This window comes from Gorilla gorilla, chromosome 15 (assembly GCF_029281585.2).
Source record: "Gorilla gorilla gorilla isolate KB3781 chromosome 15, NHGRI_mGorGor1-v2.1_pri, whole genome shotgun sequence".
Taxonomy (NCBI): Eukaryota; Metazoa; Chordata; class Mammalia; order Primates; family Hominidae; genus Gorilla; species Gorilla gorilla.
In genome coordinates this window covers 92,594,350-92,611,100 of record NC_073239.2, presented here as the reverse complement: position 1 = coordinate 92,611,100, position 16,751 = coordinate 92,594,350, and the positions used below count along the sequence as shown (strand labels likewise).

General features: G+C 37.3%; 1 protein-coding gene across 50 annotated transcripts in view; it reads right to left on the bottom strand.

Moving 5' to 3' along the window:
- The window catches only part of TTLL5 (tubulin tyrosine ligase like 5), a 291,747-nt gene that overhangs the window by 203,866 nt on the left and 71,130 nt on the right, over nt 1-16,751 (bottom strand). For 29 of the 50 annotated variants that reach the window (XR_010130797.1, XM_055361024.2, XM_055361033.2 and 26 more), the window contains exons 13-18: nt 16,164-16,245; nt 14,534-14,595; nt 13,296-13,390; nt 10,973-11,014; nt 3,417-3,530; nt 3,044-3,135 (exon numbers count right to left, since the gene is read on the bottom strand). Coding sequence is in view for 49 of the 50 variants with exons in the window: in XM_055361024.2 (XP_055216999.2) it covers nt 3,044-3,135; nt 3,417-3,530; nt 10,973-11,014; nt 13,296-13,390; nt 14,534-14,595; nt 16,164-16,245 (487 nt within the window). In the remaining variant the exon portion in view is untranslated. The remainder of the gene's footprint in view (nt 1-3,043; nt 3,136-3,416; nt 3,531-10,972; nt 11,015-13,295; nt 13,391-14,533; nt 14,596-16,163; nt 16,246-16,751) is intronic. The other 21 variants (XM_063698039.1, XM_019009675.4, XM_063698032.1 and 18 more) reach the window with 1 other exon arrangement.

The following is a 16,751-nucleotide window of genomic DNA, read 5'->3' as shown; positions in this document are numbered from 1 at the left end:
TACAAAAACTTCAGCAACGGATCTGAAATGGGTGGCACCAGGCCATTTACTGGCTCACATATTTTAAGGCCCAGTAATTCCACTCCTAGATACATGCCCAGCAGACACATACAAGAATATCTGCACCACAGCTGTCCTTAACAGCAAAAGACCAGAAAGAAGTCAAATACTTAACAACAGGAGAACAGAAAAATTAACAGCAATATAAACACACAGTAAATACAAAAGCATTGAAAAAAGTGTACTGTAACTATATGTAACATGAACCTGAATTACAAAATGCTGAATGAAAAAAGCAAGAATACATAGAACATGTCTTTTTTTTTTTTTTTAAGAAAAAGTTTAAAAGTGATTCAAACAAAACAATAGAATTCTGCTTCTATACATGAGAGGATAACTGTTACAGGACACGCTCTCCTACCATAAACAGCTAGAAAAGTTTACAAGTTATTTGAAATAACTGTTTTCAGACATTAAACAACTGGCAGCACAGGACTGTGATCTCTGACAGAGGGAAATACACGAAGTACAACTGCCCTGCATTTCTGCCTAAAGGCAATTTCCAGACTACGCAGAAAGAGAGGAAATGCAAATAGAGCCCAACTGTCTCTGAAAAGAGATAACAGAAATCTAATTTCTAGGGAGTGGCTAGAATTTTCAGAGCAATGTCCTGGAGAAGAAGTTGTGCAGAAGAAGATATTCAAAAATCATCATGAGGGACCCCTTGAATGTTTGGGTGAATACAAATCTGCTTAGGTATAGGGTGAAAGTCCACAAGGCTGAGCAAAGTGCAACTATCAGGATAAAGAACAAATTAAGGAGAAGGTAATGTGTAAGTTGAATAATTCCCAGAGCTCATATGAGGTTGCAAATTGAGTTCCCACCAGACAGAATGAAAAGATCTCATTGAACGTGGAGGTAATTTAACAGACACCTCAAAAGACTCTTTAGTGGAGGAACTAACCTGGATCTAGACAAAAAGCTACTATAAACAAACCATAACAATGCTTAAAAATAAGCCTGAAAAAGATAAGCTGATCTACAAGTAACTTAAGTGCCTGACCAAAAAAAAAAAAAAAAAAAATTCAAAAGGGTTTAAAGAAGGCAATAAAATCCAAACACTCAACAATATAACATCTGCAATGTCTAGCATTCAATTAAAAAAATTACTGTACATGTGAAGAAACAAAAATGTGACCCATAAACATGAGGAAAACCAGTCAATAGAAACAGACTCCAAAATGACAGATAACAGAAAAAGATATTTTAAAACATTTATTACAAATATTATAACACGTAAACAAAAATGTAAAGGAAATCATGAACATAATGAAAAAGAGAAAAAGGAGACACAAAAACTGATGAAAAATAAAATATCTGAAATGAAAATTTCACTGGGTAGAATTAATAGAGGACTAGGCACTGCAGACAAAATGATGAATGACCTTAGAGACACACAGAAATACAAAACCATCCCAAATTAAGGAAAGCAAGAAAAAAAAGTCTGAAAAAACATGAGCACAGCCAGATTTGTGGTAAAATATAAACTAAGTTAACATGTAACCAGAGTCCCAAAAGAAGACAGGAAAGGAGAAAATTAGAAAAAAATATTTGAAGAAATAAAGGCCAAAAGGTTTCCAAATTTGAATAAAACTATAAGCCCATAGATGAAGAAGCTCAATGAATCCCGAGCACAAGAAACATGAAGAAAATGACACCAAGGCACATCATAATCAAACTGTTGAAAATCAGCTGTGACCAAGCACGGTGTCTCACGCCTATAATCTCAGCACTTTGGTAGGCCGAGGCAGATGGATCACTTGAGCCCAGGAGTTCAAGACCAGCTTGGGCAACATGGGGAGACCCCATCTCTACAAAAAAAGACAAAAATGAGTCATGCACAGTGGCATGTACCTGTAGTCCTAGCTACCTGGCAGGCTGAGGTGGCAGGATAGCTTGAAGTGGAGCCCAGGAAGCCAAGGTTGCAGTAAGCCAAGATTGTGCCACTGCATTCCAGTCTGGGCAACAAAGTGAGACACTGTCTCCAAAAAAAAAAAGAAAAGAAAAGAAAAGAGGAAATCAGTTATAAAGAGATAATCCTAAAAGCAAGCTGGGAAAAAAAGACATTATGCATAGAAGAACAAAGACAATAATTGCTGTATGCTTCTCATCAGAAAAACGCAAGCCTGAAAATGACAAAAAGACATTTTAAAGGTGCTGGCAATTGTACATGAATGGTCACAGCGGCTTTCTTCAAAAGAGACCATAACTGAACACAACCCAAATGTCTACAAAAGATGAGTGGTATATTCTGGTATATTCAACAAATTCTGGTATATTCAAACAATGACATAGTATATAATAATAATAATGAACTATTCTTCATAAACCAACACATATGAATATGAAAAACACTACGCTGAACAAAAGAGTCCAGATACAAAAGAGTACATACTGTATGATTCCATTTATGTGGAACTGTAGAAAAACTGTAATGACAGAAGGCAGGTCATAATGTCTGAAGCCCGGGGTCATGTGGAGGATTGAATATAAAAGGGGATAAAGAGGGCTATGAGGGTGATGGAAATATTTTATATCTTCATTGTGGCAGTAGCAGTGGTTAAACTGGTGCCTACTGTTGCCAAAAAATCATCTTCAAACTGTACATTTAAAATAGATGCATTTTACTGCATATAAACTAGATCTCAATAAAACAATATATTGCTTAGATACACATATAGATAAACAATTTTTTTTTTCAAATCAAGGTAATGATAAACACAAAGTTTAGGACAGTGTCTAACCCTGGGATAGGAAGCTAGTTAGGAGGGAGGCAGAGGATTAAAAGGGAGAAATAATACACAGGTCTATTAAATTACTGTCAATAATCTAGTTCTCGGGTTGGATAATATTTATCATATTATAAATAAAGAAACAAAATAAGAAAAGCATCATCGGGGGGAGCAGTGATGACAGTGTATCACAATTAATCTAATTCTATGGACCTCAGGTAAAGAATAAAAAAAAAAGGTAGTCACCTCACCCATATATTTCCCATGTCTCAGATGTAGGAAATATGCGAATAAATCCACCTCGCCGATCATTCTCCTCCTTCACCCTTCGTAAAACTTTGATCTAGATGAAAAATAAGATAAAATGAGTAACTATTTTGAAAACCGGAGTCCATGTGGCTATAGGACAAAGGAAGATAGTTATGACCCAAGAATATGAAAGTAGCATGAAGGGAGAAATTAATTCCATTTAAAATGTTCTTCCCTGAGAAAACATTTCTCCAATCTTGAATCTTTCTCTTTTCAATGTAAGACATGAGTTTGTCATGAATATTATCAATCACTCACTAATTTTCACTAAACCCTGTGTTAACCCACAAAAGCCTAAAATGAACTTATCTTTACCTCCTCCATTGACAGACCAAGCACAGAACCACCCAACTTCCCTGGCCCTTTCTCCCGGGCTGAGCCCACGAGGTTTTTCATTTCCGCATCACTGGCAGAGAGTGGACGGCAACGCTAAGGAGAAGAAAATGAAAATAGTAAAAAAAAATTTTTTAAGTTTTCATTATTCCTCATTACCCTCTGTTCATTCCCTCAACATCATTATTTTTCCAAAGATTTATAAGCTCAAATTCATAGCCCACTTTCTGTAATTAATCTCAGCCTGGAACCCTGGAAAACAGACGAAAGCTAATAAACTCAAAGGCAAGAGGAGAAAACAGAACAGTAAAAGAACACTATGGGTTGAGAGAGAAAAAAGAAGAAAGAAAGAATGAGGTCCACGTGACTTTCTAAGCTAGTATTTAACCCAAACCTTGGTTTTAGAGCACATCCAATATTTCAAGGATATGGAAAAATCTGAAGATGCCCTCAATAGAAAAATAAATGTGTATTTATTTCAGTGGGTATATTTTTAGCACAGGAGATGAAGAATTAAGAGAATTGAGACATAAGACACAAAACCAAGGAACAATCTATTATATCACAAATGAAAAAGTTGGGCTGTGAAATGTTTTACAATTTGAGGGGGAAATATTGAGATGAGAGACATCAGTAACACAGAAAAGAGCTGTGGCCAAAAGGCTATCACTGTGGTTGCTGGACTTCAAGAGGCCTGGAACAAGCATGACTACCCTGGGTACTCCAAGAAGGCAGCCAAATGGGCCCTGTCCATCACTGATCCCAGAAGAGGATCTTGGCTATTTCAGCTTCTACATGATGATGAGGGAGGTCATCTGAAAACACAAGTTTTAAGTGATTTTGATTTTATGCGAGTGGAGAAATAGAAAGGTAAAAAAGGAAGTCAGTATAAAAGCATAATAATACACTATTATTGAAATAGATGAAGTGACAGACAAAAATAAGACAAATCTGCCAAGTACAAAAAGTAAGAAAGAATTCGCCCACATGGGTGCAAACTGTCCTCTTGATTCTTAGAAGTAATTTCAACCAGAGAGCAGCAGCCCCATTGTCACGAGGTATTATTTCTCTTTCTCTATTTGTAGAATATCTATTCAAAGGCATTGTGGTAACTAACTTTTGGCCTTTTTAGCAACACCCGTTGTTATGGACTGAATGTTGGTTTCTCTCAAAAATTCTCATGTTGAAGTCCTAACCTCCAATGTGACAGCATTTGGAGATGGGACTTTTGGAAGGTAATTAAAGTCAGATGAAGTCATGAGAGTGGGGCCCTGGTGTAATGGGATTAGTGTCCTTATAAGAAGAGATGGTGGCTGGGCACGGTGGCTCATGCCTGTAATCCCAGCACTTTGGGAGGCCAAGGTGGGCAGATCACAAGGTCAGGAGATTGAGACCATCCTGGCTAACACGGTGAAACCCCATCTCTACTAAAAATACAAAAAATTAGCTGGGCATGGTGGCGGGCGCCTGTAGTCCCAGCTACTCGGGAGGCTGAGGCAGGAGAATGGCGTGAACCCGGGAGGCGGAGCATGCAGTGAGCTGAGATTGCGCCACTGCACTCCAGCCTGGGCAACAGAGCAAAACTCTGTCTCAAAAAAAAAAAAAAAGAGAGATGCCAGAGAGTTTGATCTCACTCTCTCTCCCCCAGATCCCAGCTAGTGTGTGTACAAAGAAGAGGCCATGTGAACATACAACAAAATGGAGACCTATAAGCCAACAGAAAAAAGACTTAGAATGATGCCTACCTTGCCGGCACCTTGGACTTCTCAGCCTTCAGAATGTGAGAAATAAATTTCTGTTGTTTAAGCCACCCAGCCTATGGCATTTTGTTATGGCAGCCTGAACAGACTAATATATTCATGTACACAAATAACCGACCATGGATGGTTTTATCTTTGGACACAAGAGAGACCAACTAACCAATCTCCAAAGCTAGCATGGGAGTTATAAAAGCTAAATTTTCTGATCGGCAACTCCATGATGGATATCTATATCAAGAAAACCATGAAATCAACAGATGTAAGCAACAATGTGAAGTGCAGAGGCTTTTACTGTGGTATCTTCAACATCCACAACAATACACTGTACTTGGCATGAAGTCAATCAAGAAATATTGGTTGAACAAACAAATACGTGAAAGTGCTGACATCAATCACGGCTAGAAGTAAACTTTGCAGAAGGATTTTGGGAAATATTTTTACTTCCTCAATCTCTGGGAATAAATTAAACAGTAGATGTTAAAATGAGAGGGTTTATAGGGGAAAGTTGAAAGATTTAGGAAGGAAACAAATATAAATAATATAACCATTGTTTATAAATCTTTAAAAAGTGTGAACACTTATTTAATGTATAATTTGGAAAAAGCCAAAAATATTAAATGGATAGTTTGATGACTTTTCTCATGATCACACACTACTTATTGTTTGCCAAAAAATACTTACCTAGTTCACCCATCACAGCATGTCTCTGATCATAAAGCCACTGGCAAAGCCTGGTGTGGTGGCTCACACCTGTAATCCCAGTACTTTGGGAGGCCAAGGCGGGTGGATCACCTGAGGTCAGGAGTTCGAGACCAACCATGGCCAATATGGTGAAACCCTGTCTCTACTCAAAATACAAAATTAGCTGGGCTTGGTGGCACATGCCTGTGGTCTCAGCTACGTGAGAGGCTGAGGCAAGAGAATCGCTTGGACCCTGGAAGCGGAAGTTGCACTGAGCCAAGATTGCCCCATTGCACTCCAGCCTGGGGGACAAGAGCAAAACTGTGTCTCAAAAACAAAACAAAACAAAACAAAAAACAAAACAATAAAGCCACTGGCAGTCAGTCCTCTACAGTTAAGTAGCTTTCTTACATGACACTATTTAAGGGCCTCAAATCTCAAATTACATAAAGAGAGAGTAAGAAACAAACATTCATTTAAATGATATAATAAAAATAGGTATCTTTATTAAGCATTTAAGAACAGAAAGAATGTTACTTAGAAGGTTGGTAAACTAAAAGCTATATCAAAGGTCAATTAAAAGTACTTAAAGAAAAAGTTATTAACTATGAAACAGATTAAGGAATGCATGGCTGTATTTAAAAGAACAGGGGTCAAATCACTATTGAATGACATCTAATGAGAACTTCCAATTCCTGGGTATTGTTTTTAATGGTTTTTTTAATATTCCTGGCTTCTAGAAATTGAGATAACGATGTGGCAACCTTCTCCTACTAACCTAATGTGGTTTCTGTAACCAATGAATTAGCACCCCAAAACTCTTAAAACTGCTCTGCCAATCACTTTCAAAGAGTTGTCTCCCATATACATTCACAACCACTCCTTTGTTACAGCCTACAATTCTAGGTCTAGCTACTGTGTACATTATTTGTGAACGTTTGGGGTCGGGTAGAGGCATGTAGGAATTCAGGTCTGTGCTTCTAGTTGGGGTATTTAAGAGCTCTGAGAAAGGTCTATAATTCTGTGACCTGAGTTATAGACACAGGTGAAAGAAAAGGTAGAGAAAGAGAGAAGGGAAGAAGAAAGGATAAGATGGACAGAAAAAAAGAAAATAAATGCTTATGAGTGTCAAGGAGACACACTTGGAGATTAAAAACAAAGCAAAGTTAAAAAAAAAAAAAGGAATCACTGATTTGAAAGGCCACCAAGACTATCAAAAACAAGGGCAAAACAGTCCAAACGCAAGTCATTCTGTAGCTTTGCCTTTGGGCACATCAACTACATTCTCTGGGTGGTAGATATAATAAATCCACATATTCCCATGAGTTGACTGAATGCACTAAGGAAGTAAGGTCCTCTGAACTTAGAGAGGAGAACCATTGCCTCTGGCTAAAAGATACATGATTTAGATATCCAGTGCTCAGATAAATTATAAACTGTCAAATTACTGTCAAGAATTCTGCCATGCAACATGCACCAAGGATAAAGATGAATTTATCAATAGTACAACTTACGATTCAGAAATCTTCCCAGAGAAGAAACCTTACATATCTAACCATCATTGCTAAGGAACAACTGGCTGAAAGTGTGAAATTATTGAGACAAGGAACCACCAGTCTCCACTCAATCAAAGTAGTAAGAAACAGATGTTGAATCAGAAAATGACTCTCAGCCTAAAAAAAGCTGGCAAGTACCAATGATGAGAAGAACTTAACAAAATGTGGAATGGGGAAAAATGGCAAGATATCCTAAGAATATGTCATAATTGAGGGGCAAAAATAAAATTTGCTTGACAGAGAACACATGCAAAGAATAAAAATCTCCCAATGCAGTTTTACAAAGTTTGGAATTCTTCATTAAAAGCAAAGGAACTAGAAATAGCTCAATTTATATGTGATACATTTTACCATCTAAAAAACAAAAGGTAAAATCAAGTTTAAAAGTAAAATGAATGCTATCAAATGAAAGAAAACAAATGGAAAAGACCACATTATCAATAAATCTGAATGGAAATGGACAAAAAAAATGGCTTCTAAGAGAAGGTTTAAACATACTGATAATCAGGGTATACTTTGAAATTGGCAGGTGGAGGGGAGAAAGTAAGTAGGCTTGTGTAACAGCATCTAGAAATTTGGAATAAATGTAAGCCAGCAGGTCTGAGAGACATGCATCTTGTTATTAAGGAAATTGGCTTTAAAAACAAACAAAACTTACCCAAACCACTTATAATTATGTTTGAAAAATCATGAAGAACTGAGGGGGTACCAGTTTAGAAAAAAACCAAATGAGGTACTAATCTTCAAAAATGTAAGAAGTATGCTCCTGGTGGTTACTGCCTGGTAAACCTAACTTGAATCCCTAGTAAAATAATGGAACAAATATTAACAGGAAAAAATCCCTAATAACTTAGAGGATAATGGGCTTATGAAGAATAGTATGAAGAATGCTTTATTTTAAAGCATGCTTTAAAAGTTTCATTTTTAGGACAAGATTTTTAAAAGGGGAACTATAGCAATATATTAAATGTCTTTGGATTTTAGAGAAGCATTTGAGAAAATTTCACAAAATTTTTATTCTAAATTATATTTCCAGTTGGGGGTTAGTGCCAGAATATAACACATCAACAAACACTGAAAACAGTGTAACTGCAAGATAAATAGCAGTGAATCAAGTTAGAAAGTGATTTCTGGAATGGGTATTAACTAAGCATTATTTAGAATCTTCATTAACGTCTGGAAGGAAAAACAAAATAGCATTTGTGGATGATGGCGAATGTGAAAAACATGACTACAAACAGGTGAATATCAAAATAACAAGAGATCTTGACAATGGGAAAATCAAAAGACTCAAAAGTGTGAAGGGGAGTAAATCTTCTTAGTGTAAACTACATGTCTAGCACTTACCTTGAATATTTTACCTCTATTTTATCATTTCTTCCTCACCGTAACTTCATGTATATATTATTATCCCCATATGACAGATGTGGGAATTGAGCCTCAGAGAGGTAAGAGAACTTGCCCAAAGGTCTAATTGCTAGTTTTTGGCAGAGCTCAAATTTGAATCCAGGTCTATCGGACTGTAAAAGTCCATATTCTTTCCACAGTACCATGCCATACAATTTCTGGTGAGTGGAAAATTTGAACCATAGACATTAAAGAGAAAGGAGAAATATAGAGATAATGGTTTAAAAAGGAAAAGGCAGAAAAAGGGCAAAGGACTAAGAGAATTCACAATCTGACAGCAACAGAAAAAGAAAGCTTGACACAGTCTAACTGGTCAGAACAAAGAAATTTTTTTTTTTGCTTAGCTCCAATGAAAATACTGTGAAGTTAAGAGTGCTTCATTAACAGAAAGACAACGACAAAACAGAATATTGCAAAGTACAATAAAAGTCAAAGAATTCAACATGTATAAAGCTGGCTGAATAAAGCCAGAAAGGCTTTATGTCACGTAAGCAAGTATTCAGATACATTACTACTAAAGAGAGGTCTTGCTCTCCAACAAGCCTATTACAACCTACGGTAATTCAAGCAATGCAACTAGATGTAATGGAATTAAAATTGATAATGACAAATTAAGATTAGAATTACATATCAAAGGCCGGGCATGGTGGCTCATGCCTGCAATCCCAGCACTTTGGGAGGGCCGAGGCAGGCAGATCGCTTGAGCTCAGGAGTTCAGACCAACCTGGGTAACAAGTCAAAACCCTCATCTCTACCAAAAATACAAAAAATCAGCCAGGCGTGGTGGTGTGCACCTGTAGTCCCAGCTAATCAGGAGGCCAAGGTGGGAGGATCACCTGAGCCCAGGAAGTCCAGGCTGTAGTGAGCTGTGATCGCGTCACTGCACTCCAGCCTGGGTGATGGAGTGACACGCAGTCTCAAATAAGTAAGTAAAAATAAATTAGAATTACATATCAAAGACACTTCTTTACAGTCAAATGCCACAGGCTATGAAAGAGTACCCCTTTCCTAATGTACTCCTTTCAGTACATTAGTTCCAGGTATATTTAGAATGTAAGCTCTTTGAAGTCAACAGCATTATTTCGTTTTGTTTTCTGCCATGGGAGCAACTAGCATACTTAGGTATTTACTAAATATAAAATACTACATATTACAGAGTTTCGAATTCCACCAACTAAGCACCAAAACTCATACTACAGAGCCACATTAATCAGTTACTAAATATTAGACAAGGCATCCAGTAAGTTATTTTTCATTTCTTGGATTCGCATAAACCATATAAATCACTTTATCAGAAACAGTAGCTAAGAAAAGTTACACGTCAAGCATTCAAGCTTACCAGAAATTGCATCAGAGAGTACAAACGCCAAAATAAATACACTGGAGCTTTTTGCTAAACAACAGTTGCAGTGACACATTTATATACGAGAATATCTATATCCCTCATACTAAAGCATCAAATAGCAGGCACAGGACCCCCACTGCTAGCCTATTAGTTCAAAAAGAATTTTTTAAATCTGTGCAGAAGAAAGCAATGGTTAATCTCAAATACTGCTAACAAAAACAGTAAGAAAGCAAATGCTGATCATTCAGAAAGAAAGATGTTTGTATTTCAAAGGTAGCATCTGAGACACTATTGTGGCAGAGCTTCTAAGATTTATAAACTGCAGATCACTACATATTTGAAATGTCACCTGCTAAGGAACTCAAATACAACCCTACACCCAATGTGAAAACATTTCCAATATTAAGCTATAGACAACAGTATGTTTCATAAGATGTCTGAAAAAAAAATTGAAGTTCATTTGTGAACTGGAAAATTTCCTTCCTGGATTATTTTGGTCAAAGTGATAGATATGCCTTCAAGCCCCTGTTCCTCATTTAAATTCAACTGTCTCCATCTCAGTATAATCACTATCAGGAAAAGAGGATCCCTAAGTTCCTGCATCCTCTACTCTTATATCCTATAACCAAAAAGACTTCTATGCATTTATTTTCATTCACTTTGTTATTAAACTGCGCAAAAAAATAGGTACATAAAAATATGTACCATGAAAAACTAAAGCTAAAAAACTTTCCATTTGGAGAATGAAAATAAAATTTGAATGAAGTCTCCAAAAGATCTAGAACTTACCTGCTTGGCCTTTGATGACTGCAACTGTGCAGATACTGGACGCTATAAAAGACAGAAAAATGGAATAAACCCTTATCTTCTCCTAATATGCCTACATTTTCCATCTCCTAGATCTATGATATAAAAAAGGAAAAAATAATCTCCAAGCAGAAACCAAAAGCAAGAGCCCTACACTTTGTGGTTGGAAGGTTAGAACATATATTATCTTTCACACTGCTTTCTCCTATGCCATATATATTCCAGCTTCAACTTCTCACCACTGAGGGCACAATCCTACTGCCAGATACTGAAGATCCTGAAGTCAACTAGTCCACCTGACAAACTGGTTTCACACAGTACACATGACCAATCTACAGTTCCTTTAGCCTTTATATAAGTGTCCTGTAGGCTGCTTATGGATGTAATCATGCCATTACCTACCAGTTGGCAAAACAAGCATTGAACAGATTTTCTAGAGTTTGCAAAGAATTGCCACTAAAGCTGACAAGCAAACTAAGAAAAGGGACCAATTCATCTAAGACTGGCAATACAGCTACCTCTAGAAGTGAAACTTGGCAGAAACTGTGTTAAAGCTGCACAGAAATGTTCATGATCCTTTATACATAATTCTGTGGTTCTTGCCACAGATACTGCAGGAAACAATTTGCAAAGGAATGTGACTGCCTAAATTAAGTTTTTCTAGTACACCTAGGTTAATCCTCTACTTTTTCTTATTAAAAATTAAAGAAAACCCTTTGATCTGTGATGATGCACTGATCAAGTACAACCCTGGTAACTGATTTTATATCTAATCCAAGATAATAGCCTTTAAAATACAGTACACCCTGTTCCACATCCCAACATTAATTAGGGAATAATTCTGCAGCACGGGGTCACAGATAGGCATAGACTGAATCTAGCTCAAAGACATGTTATGCTTGGCCTGCAAAGTATTGTTTCTAATGAAGTGGCTGCCAATACTTAAAAGTAAGATTTCTGATTTCTCTTGACAATAGGAAGATCTCATAACACCTGGCCCACACTTATGCCTGATAGTAATTAGCTAGAGCACATTAGTAAAACAGCCATCCCTTTCAGATGAGGTATGCACTCTCCAGTTTACCTCAGTCATATCACTCTTGGCTGTTTTATGCCTGTCTCTATTTACTCATTTATATTACCTGCCTGCAGGCCCTCTAGGCATTTGAATTTGAAAACCCTGTTCTAATAAAAAATTTTCTGAATAAATAATAGTATATGGGTTTCGCAAACAGAAAATAGCACTACTCCAAATGAGACTAGCAAGCAAAAGGAACAAGAGGAGGAATGGGAGTGGAAGAAGGGAGGAAAAAAGTGAGGAGTAAAGGGTTAAAGTGGAGTTGGGGCAGAGATAAAACGAGAGAAGAAAAGGAAAGAGAAAATGGGGAGTAGGAAGAAAAAGCTGCTTATGCCTTCAAAGAGCCTACAATCTGGCAGGAGAGTACAGAACAATTTAAAAGCAACAAATCAATGAATGCAAAACAATGTAATATAGAACAAGTAAATAAATGTTAAAATGAAAAGTAAAGGTCACGATGGATTTAATAAGAAAAGACTTCCAAAATGTCTGAGCAGGCAAAGCAATCAAACCAGATGGGAAGAGAAGAGCAAAGTGGATTTTTTTTTTTAAATAAGAAGAAATGTTAAAGGCCAAGAAACAAAAGTGGAAAATCAGTAGGGTCAAAACAGACAGGGACTGACAAGATGATGGAATGAGTAAATAGAAGGATCAGCTGATTGGTTTAACTGGAACAAAAATGCAGAGTACACAAAGACCGAAGCAATGCTTGATCAAATGATATTTTAGACAAGTATAAGTTTCTTTGGGCTTTTATCTCATTTAGCCTCAATCAATAACTCATGATCATGGAGGGTCCTTTGAGGAGAATTACTTGTAGAGAAGATACTATTTCAAGAAAGCATCTTCTTTACAAAGCTAGTCTGAAGATCAGAAAGAATGCAGTAATGACTAAGAATTAATAGGCTCCTTTTCGGTGCCTTGTTTCTGAGCATATCAATCTGAGGCGGAAAAAACGTGATTTTTAAAAACAGAAAGAAGTAAGATAATGAAAAAAAGAAGCCAAGAGAAAAGACAAAACAAAAAACAGAGAGTCAGTTTGTTGGAAAATGTCGAAAGCATAAGCTATTAGCCACAGCTGAACGTAACTGCCTCCTGTCTAGAGTGATCCCCAAATTCTCCTGCTCTAAGTGACCTCATACCCACAGTGCTTCTGCTCCCACAGTTACATCAGCCGCCACTTCCCAGTAAGCCTCCTTCAGGCTCCGTGCTGTGGAATTGGCTTACCTGAGGTTTCTGGAAAGGGTTTCGCCTGGAAGACTCAAAGGTGGGATAAATTGGCCGAGTTGATGCCCGCTGGGCAGGATCTTGGCACACAAATCCTGAATGGGGAATGGGCAACATTAAAACCTGCCATTTTCTAAGAAATTAGCAGGTCTGGCTGCACCTTTTCTTTAGATATACAAACTCAGTTTCACTGTCATAAATATCACAGAGATCTATCCTCAGGAGGATAATGCACAACTCTTCCACACACACCCTCTGAACTCTGAACCACCATAACTAGAGAGAAGAAAAGGGAAATCTCCAGATGAATTAACCTTGCTGGTTGGGTAGCTGAAATGTGATTCTGAGTGAGAAAGAGATGTAGATTTTTGAAGAACTTAAGAGTAACTGCAAATTACCATTTTAAAACACACAGTTGTTAATAAAAACAAGTTACTTTAAAGTGGCTACCTGGATGATGACTGGAAAATAAAGTTATTTTTACAAAAGCAAGTGAACAGTCTTGTCCTGTTACATGATCTACTTCTGGAACTGCAGAAGGTGGTCTATTGGCAACTCTCAAAATTGGCTTTGTAGATTATCTATGGCTTTGGAAATTGGACTTCAGCTAATTTCACTTACTTCCTAAAAAGAAGCAGATTCCCATCCAGGGAGAATAGAGTAGCTAAGTTTTATAGCATTTGCTGGTACATCAGGTACTAGTTCATTTCAAATATATTTTATTATGTCTTTTTATATTACCTAAAAAAAACCCAACAAGCCCACAAAATACCCACCTGACTGCCCATCTCCACTTCAAAGTTTTGGCTTCTCTACTTAAAATGAGATTTCTTCTTTGGGCTGCTTTGGTTACAACTACTACAGAAGGGATCACGTTGAGACCAGCAGAGACTGTCTAGCAGAAATATAGCCAGTCTCCTTTGCAACAAGGCTTCTTCAGTGGGTTTTACTTTCCCAGCTTGGAGAAAAATACACTTTCTCCAGATCTTTGCTAATTCTCTTCCTCAGCTCCTAATTCCTGTGCCTCAGGTCTCAGCCTTAGTTGTGGTTCAGCCTCAGGACAGGATGGAGCCAAGTGTCGTAGAAACATATAAACATTTCCCTGAAAATATAATTTTTTAGTACAAACCATTCAGCATGGCTTAGGACCTGCCAGTTGGCAAAACCTATGAGTCTGATAAAATGGACGCTCCGGTTAATTTTTATGTGAGTCCAGTTCAGAAAATACTACTACTCACCTACAACAGTGAACATATCTGAAATCATACTGGCTTTAATCTTTAGGTCCAGAGGCGCATCACTAACAGAACAGAGAAAGAAAAGAGCAATTGATAAGTGTGTAGGTTAACAGAATAGCCGCCCTCTGATGGGTCCCAATATAGCAAAGTTTCCAAATGTCAATGAAGAGCAACACATAAAGGCCATAAAATCCACGGGGGCGGTGGGGGAAAAATCCTGGGCAAAAATATGAGAAATGAAATCCTGGTGTTAAATTCGTCCTCTGTAATGCAAACGCAGCACCATCCACTGATTCTCTAACATGCAATTTTCTTTATACCAGAAGGTCTTGTGCAATTCAAAATTTGCACAAGTCAAGAATACCACTTCATTAAAACTGTGGATTTTAGAGGTTCAGATTTTCAGTATGCTCTTTTATGAGTATGCCCACCACCATTCAAATTACTTTTTGCTGCTGCAACATTCAAGTCACATTCACACGCAAGAGAAGCAACTCTGGCCACACTGGTACTTTTTAAAGTCTTTATTGTCTGCTCTAAAACAAATTTCTTAGGCTTGCAGGCTTGCAAATATGGCAAAAAAAGAAAAAAAAATACAAGTTTATACCAAAATCTCACCAGATGGGCGGGAACCCACATGAAAACAAAAACAACATCGACCAAAAGCAAGAGGCCTCCCTGCGGCAGTGACGGCCACGGTGGCTTCAGTGCTGAGGTGTTCCTCCATGAACCAAACTGCTCTGGCCGCTATATTCAGTGCCTCATTCTGGGGATTTCTCACTTTTAAAGTATAGTATAATATACTTTACTGGGCAACCTGCAAAAGGCTGACTTGATGAAAGTTGCATAACATCTGAAACATCTGTAATATCTAGCTCTACACCTTACTATGGAGGTTAAGCCAAACTCCCACTCCAAAAGTAGTCAGTCTGTCTTTATTTGATTCCTTGGCATTTTGCCAATATCTCTCATCCCTAAAAACTCAGCAGCTGGGTGGTCTTCGGCATAAATCTCTAGAGTTCTCAGTTTAGAGAAGTGTACAGTGAACAGAAATTCTGGCTGTAGCTGCAAATATAATAAGAATCTTCCCTGGTACTGAAAAATATGTTTCTTTTCTTCTAAACAATAGGTTAGTAAAAAAAAGATTTTTAAGTTGTTTGAAGTTTTTGACTTTAAACTTGGATGACTTTAAACATGAGACAGGGTAAAAGGACCACATATTATCCACATGGCCCTAGATCCAGGTTTATACCTTTATAGTGTATGTGGATTTGAACCTGTAAAACTTTCGGTAATGAAGGAAATACCTTATGTATTTCTTTACCCTTAATAGAAGACCTACTATTAAAAAAACTACAGGGATAAAACTGAATGCAAGAATCATCCCTTAGAAACCTAATAAACAGGAATGATATAATTGTAAATTGACTAGGAAGACAGAGATCCATGATTGTCATATGCACTTTGATATTATGCCATAAACCAGCTGATTTAAGAAAGTCTGGTTATCTCCACCTAATAACTAGGAAAAAAACAGTCTTCTAGTGCCAAGAGAAATGATCAAAAAAAAAAAAGTGCTTTAAGTACTACTTGAAGATTTGTCCTTTTGTAGTTGATGGAACTGACTTACCAGGCCAAAGAAGGAGAGAGATTCACTTCCAACAACCATGGCTTCAGAGTAGAATCTATGAGCACGTCAAAGCCATAGAGTTCTAGAAATACAACACAACACAATACACGAGATCATTTTCCATGTCACAACTACACAAAGATCTAGAAGACTCAATCTCATTAACTCCCAGGCCTAGAAACTCACTGAGTGTAAGTAGCAAGTGGAAGTAGAAGCAGAGAATCTTTCAAGAATCTTTCAAGTTCAAGAGAAATTAATCAAGTTCTAGGAATAAGAAAACAATGCTATAAAATTCCACTGTTTTTATCATGCAGTGTCTATTGATGTTCCTAAATCCTACATAGAAAGCGACCTGACTCTAGAATAGTTAACAAGCACGATTCTGCTGTGCTTATGGGCGCAAAAAAAAAAAAAAGAGGAGGGGAAAGGAATGAAACAAGCACAACCAATACCAACACTGCTTTAGGCCTTCTCTGAATTTCCCTTCCCCAATCCCTCCCTGCCAACTTTGAAAACAGAAACATCTCCTGAAGGCATTTCTCTAGAATCCTTCCATCACATTTTCTTAAACCAAGATATTGCTTTTGC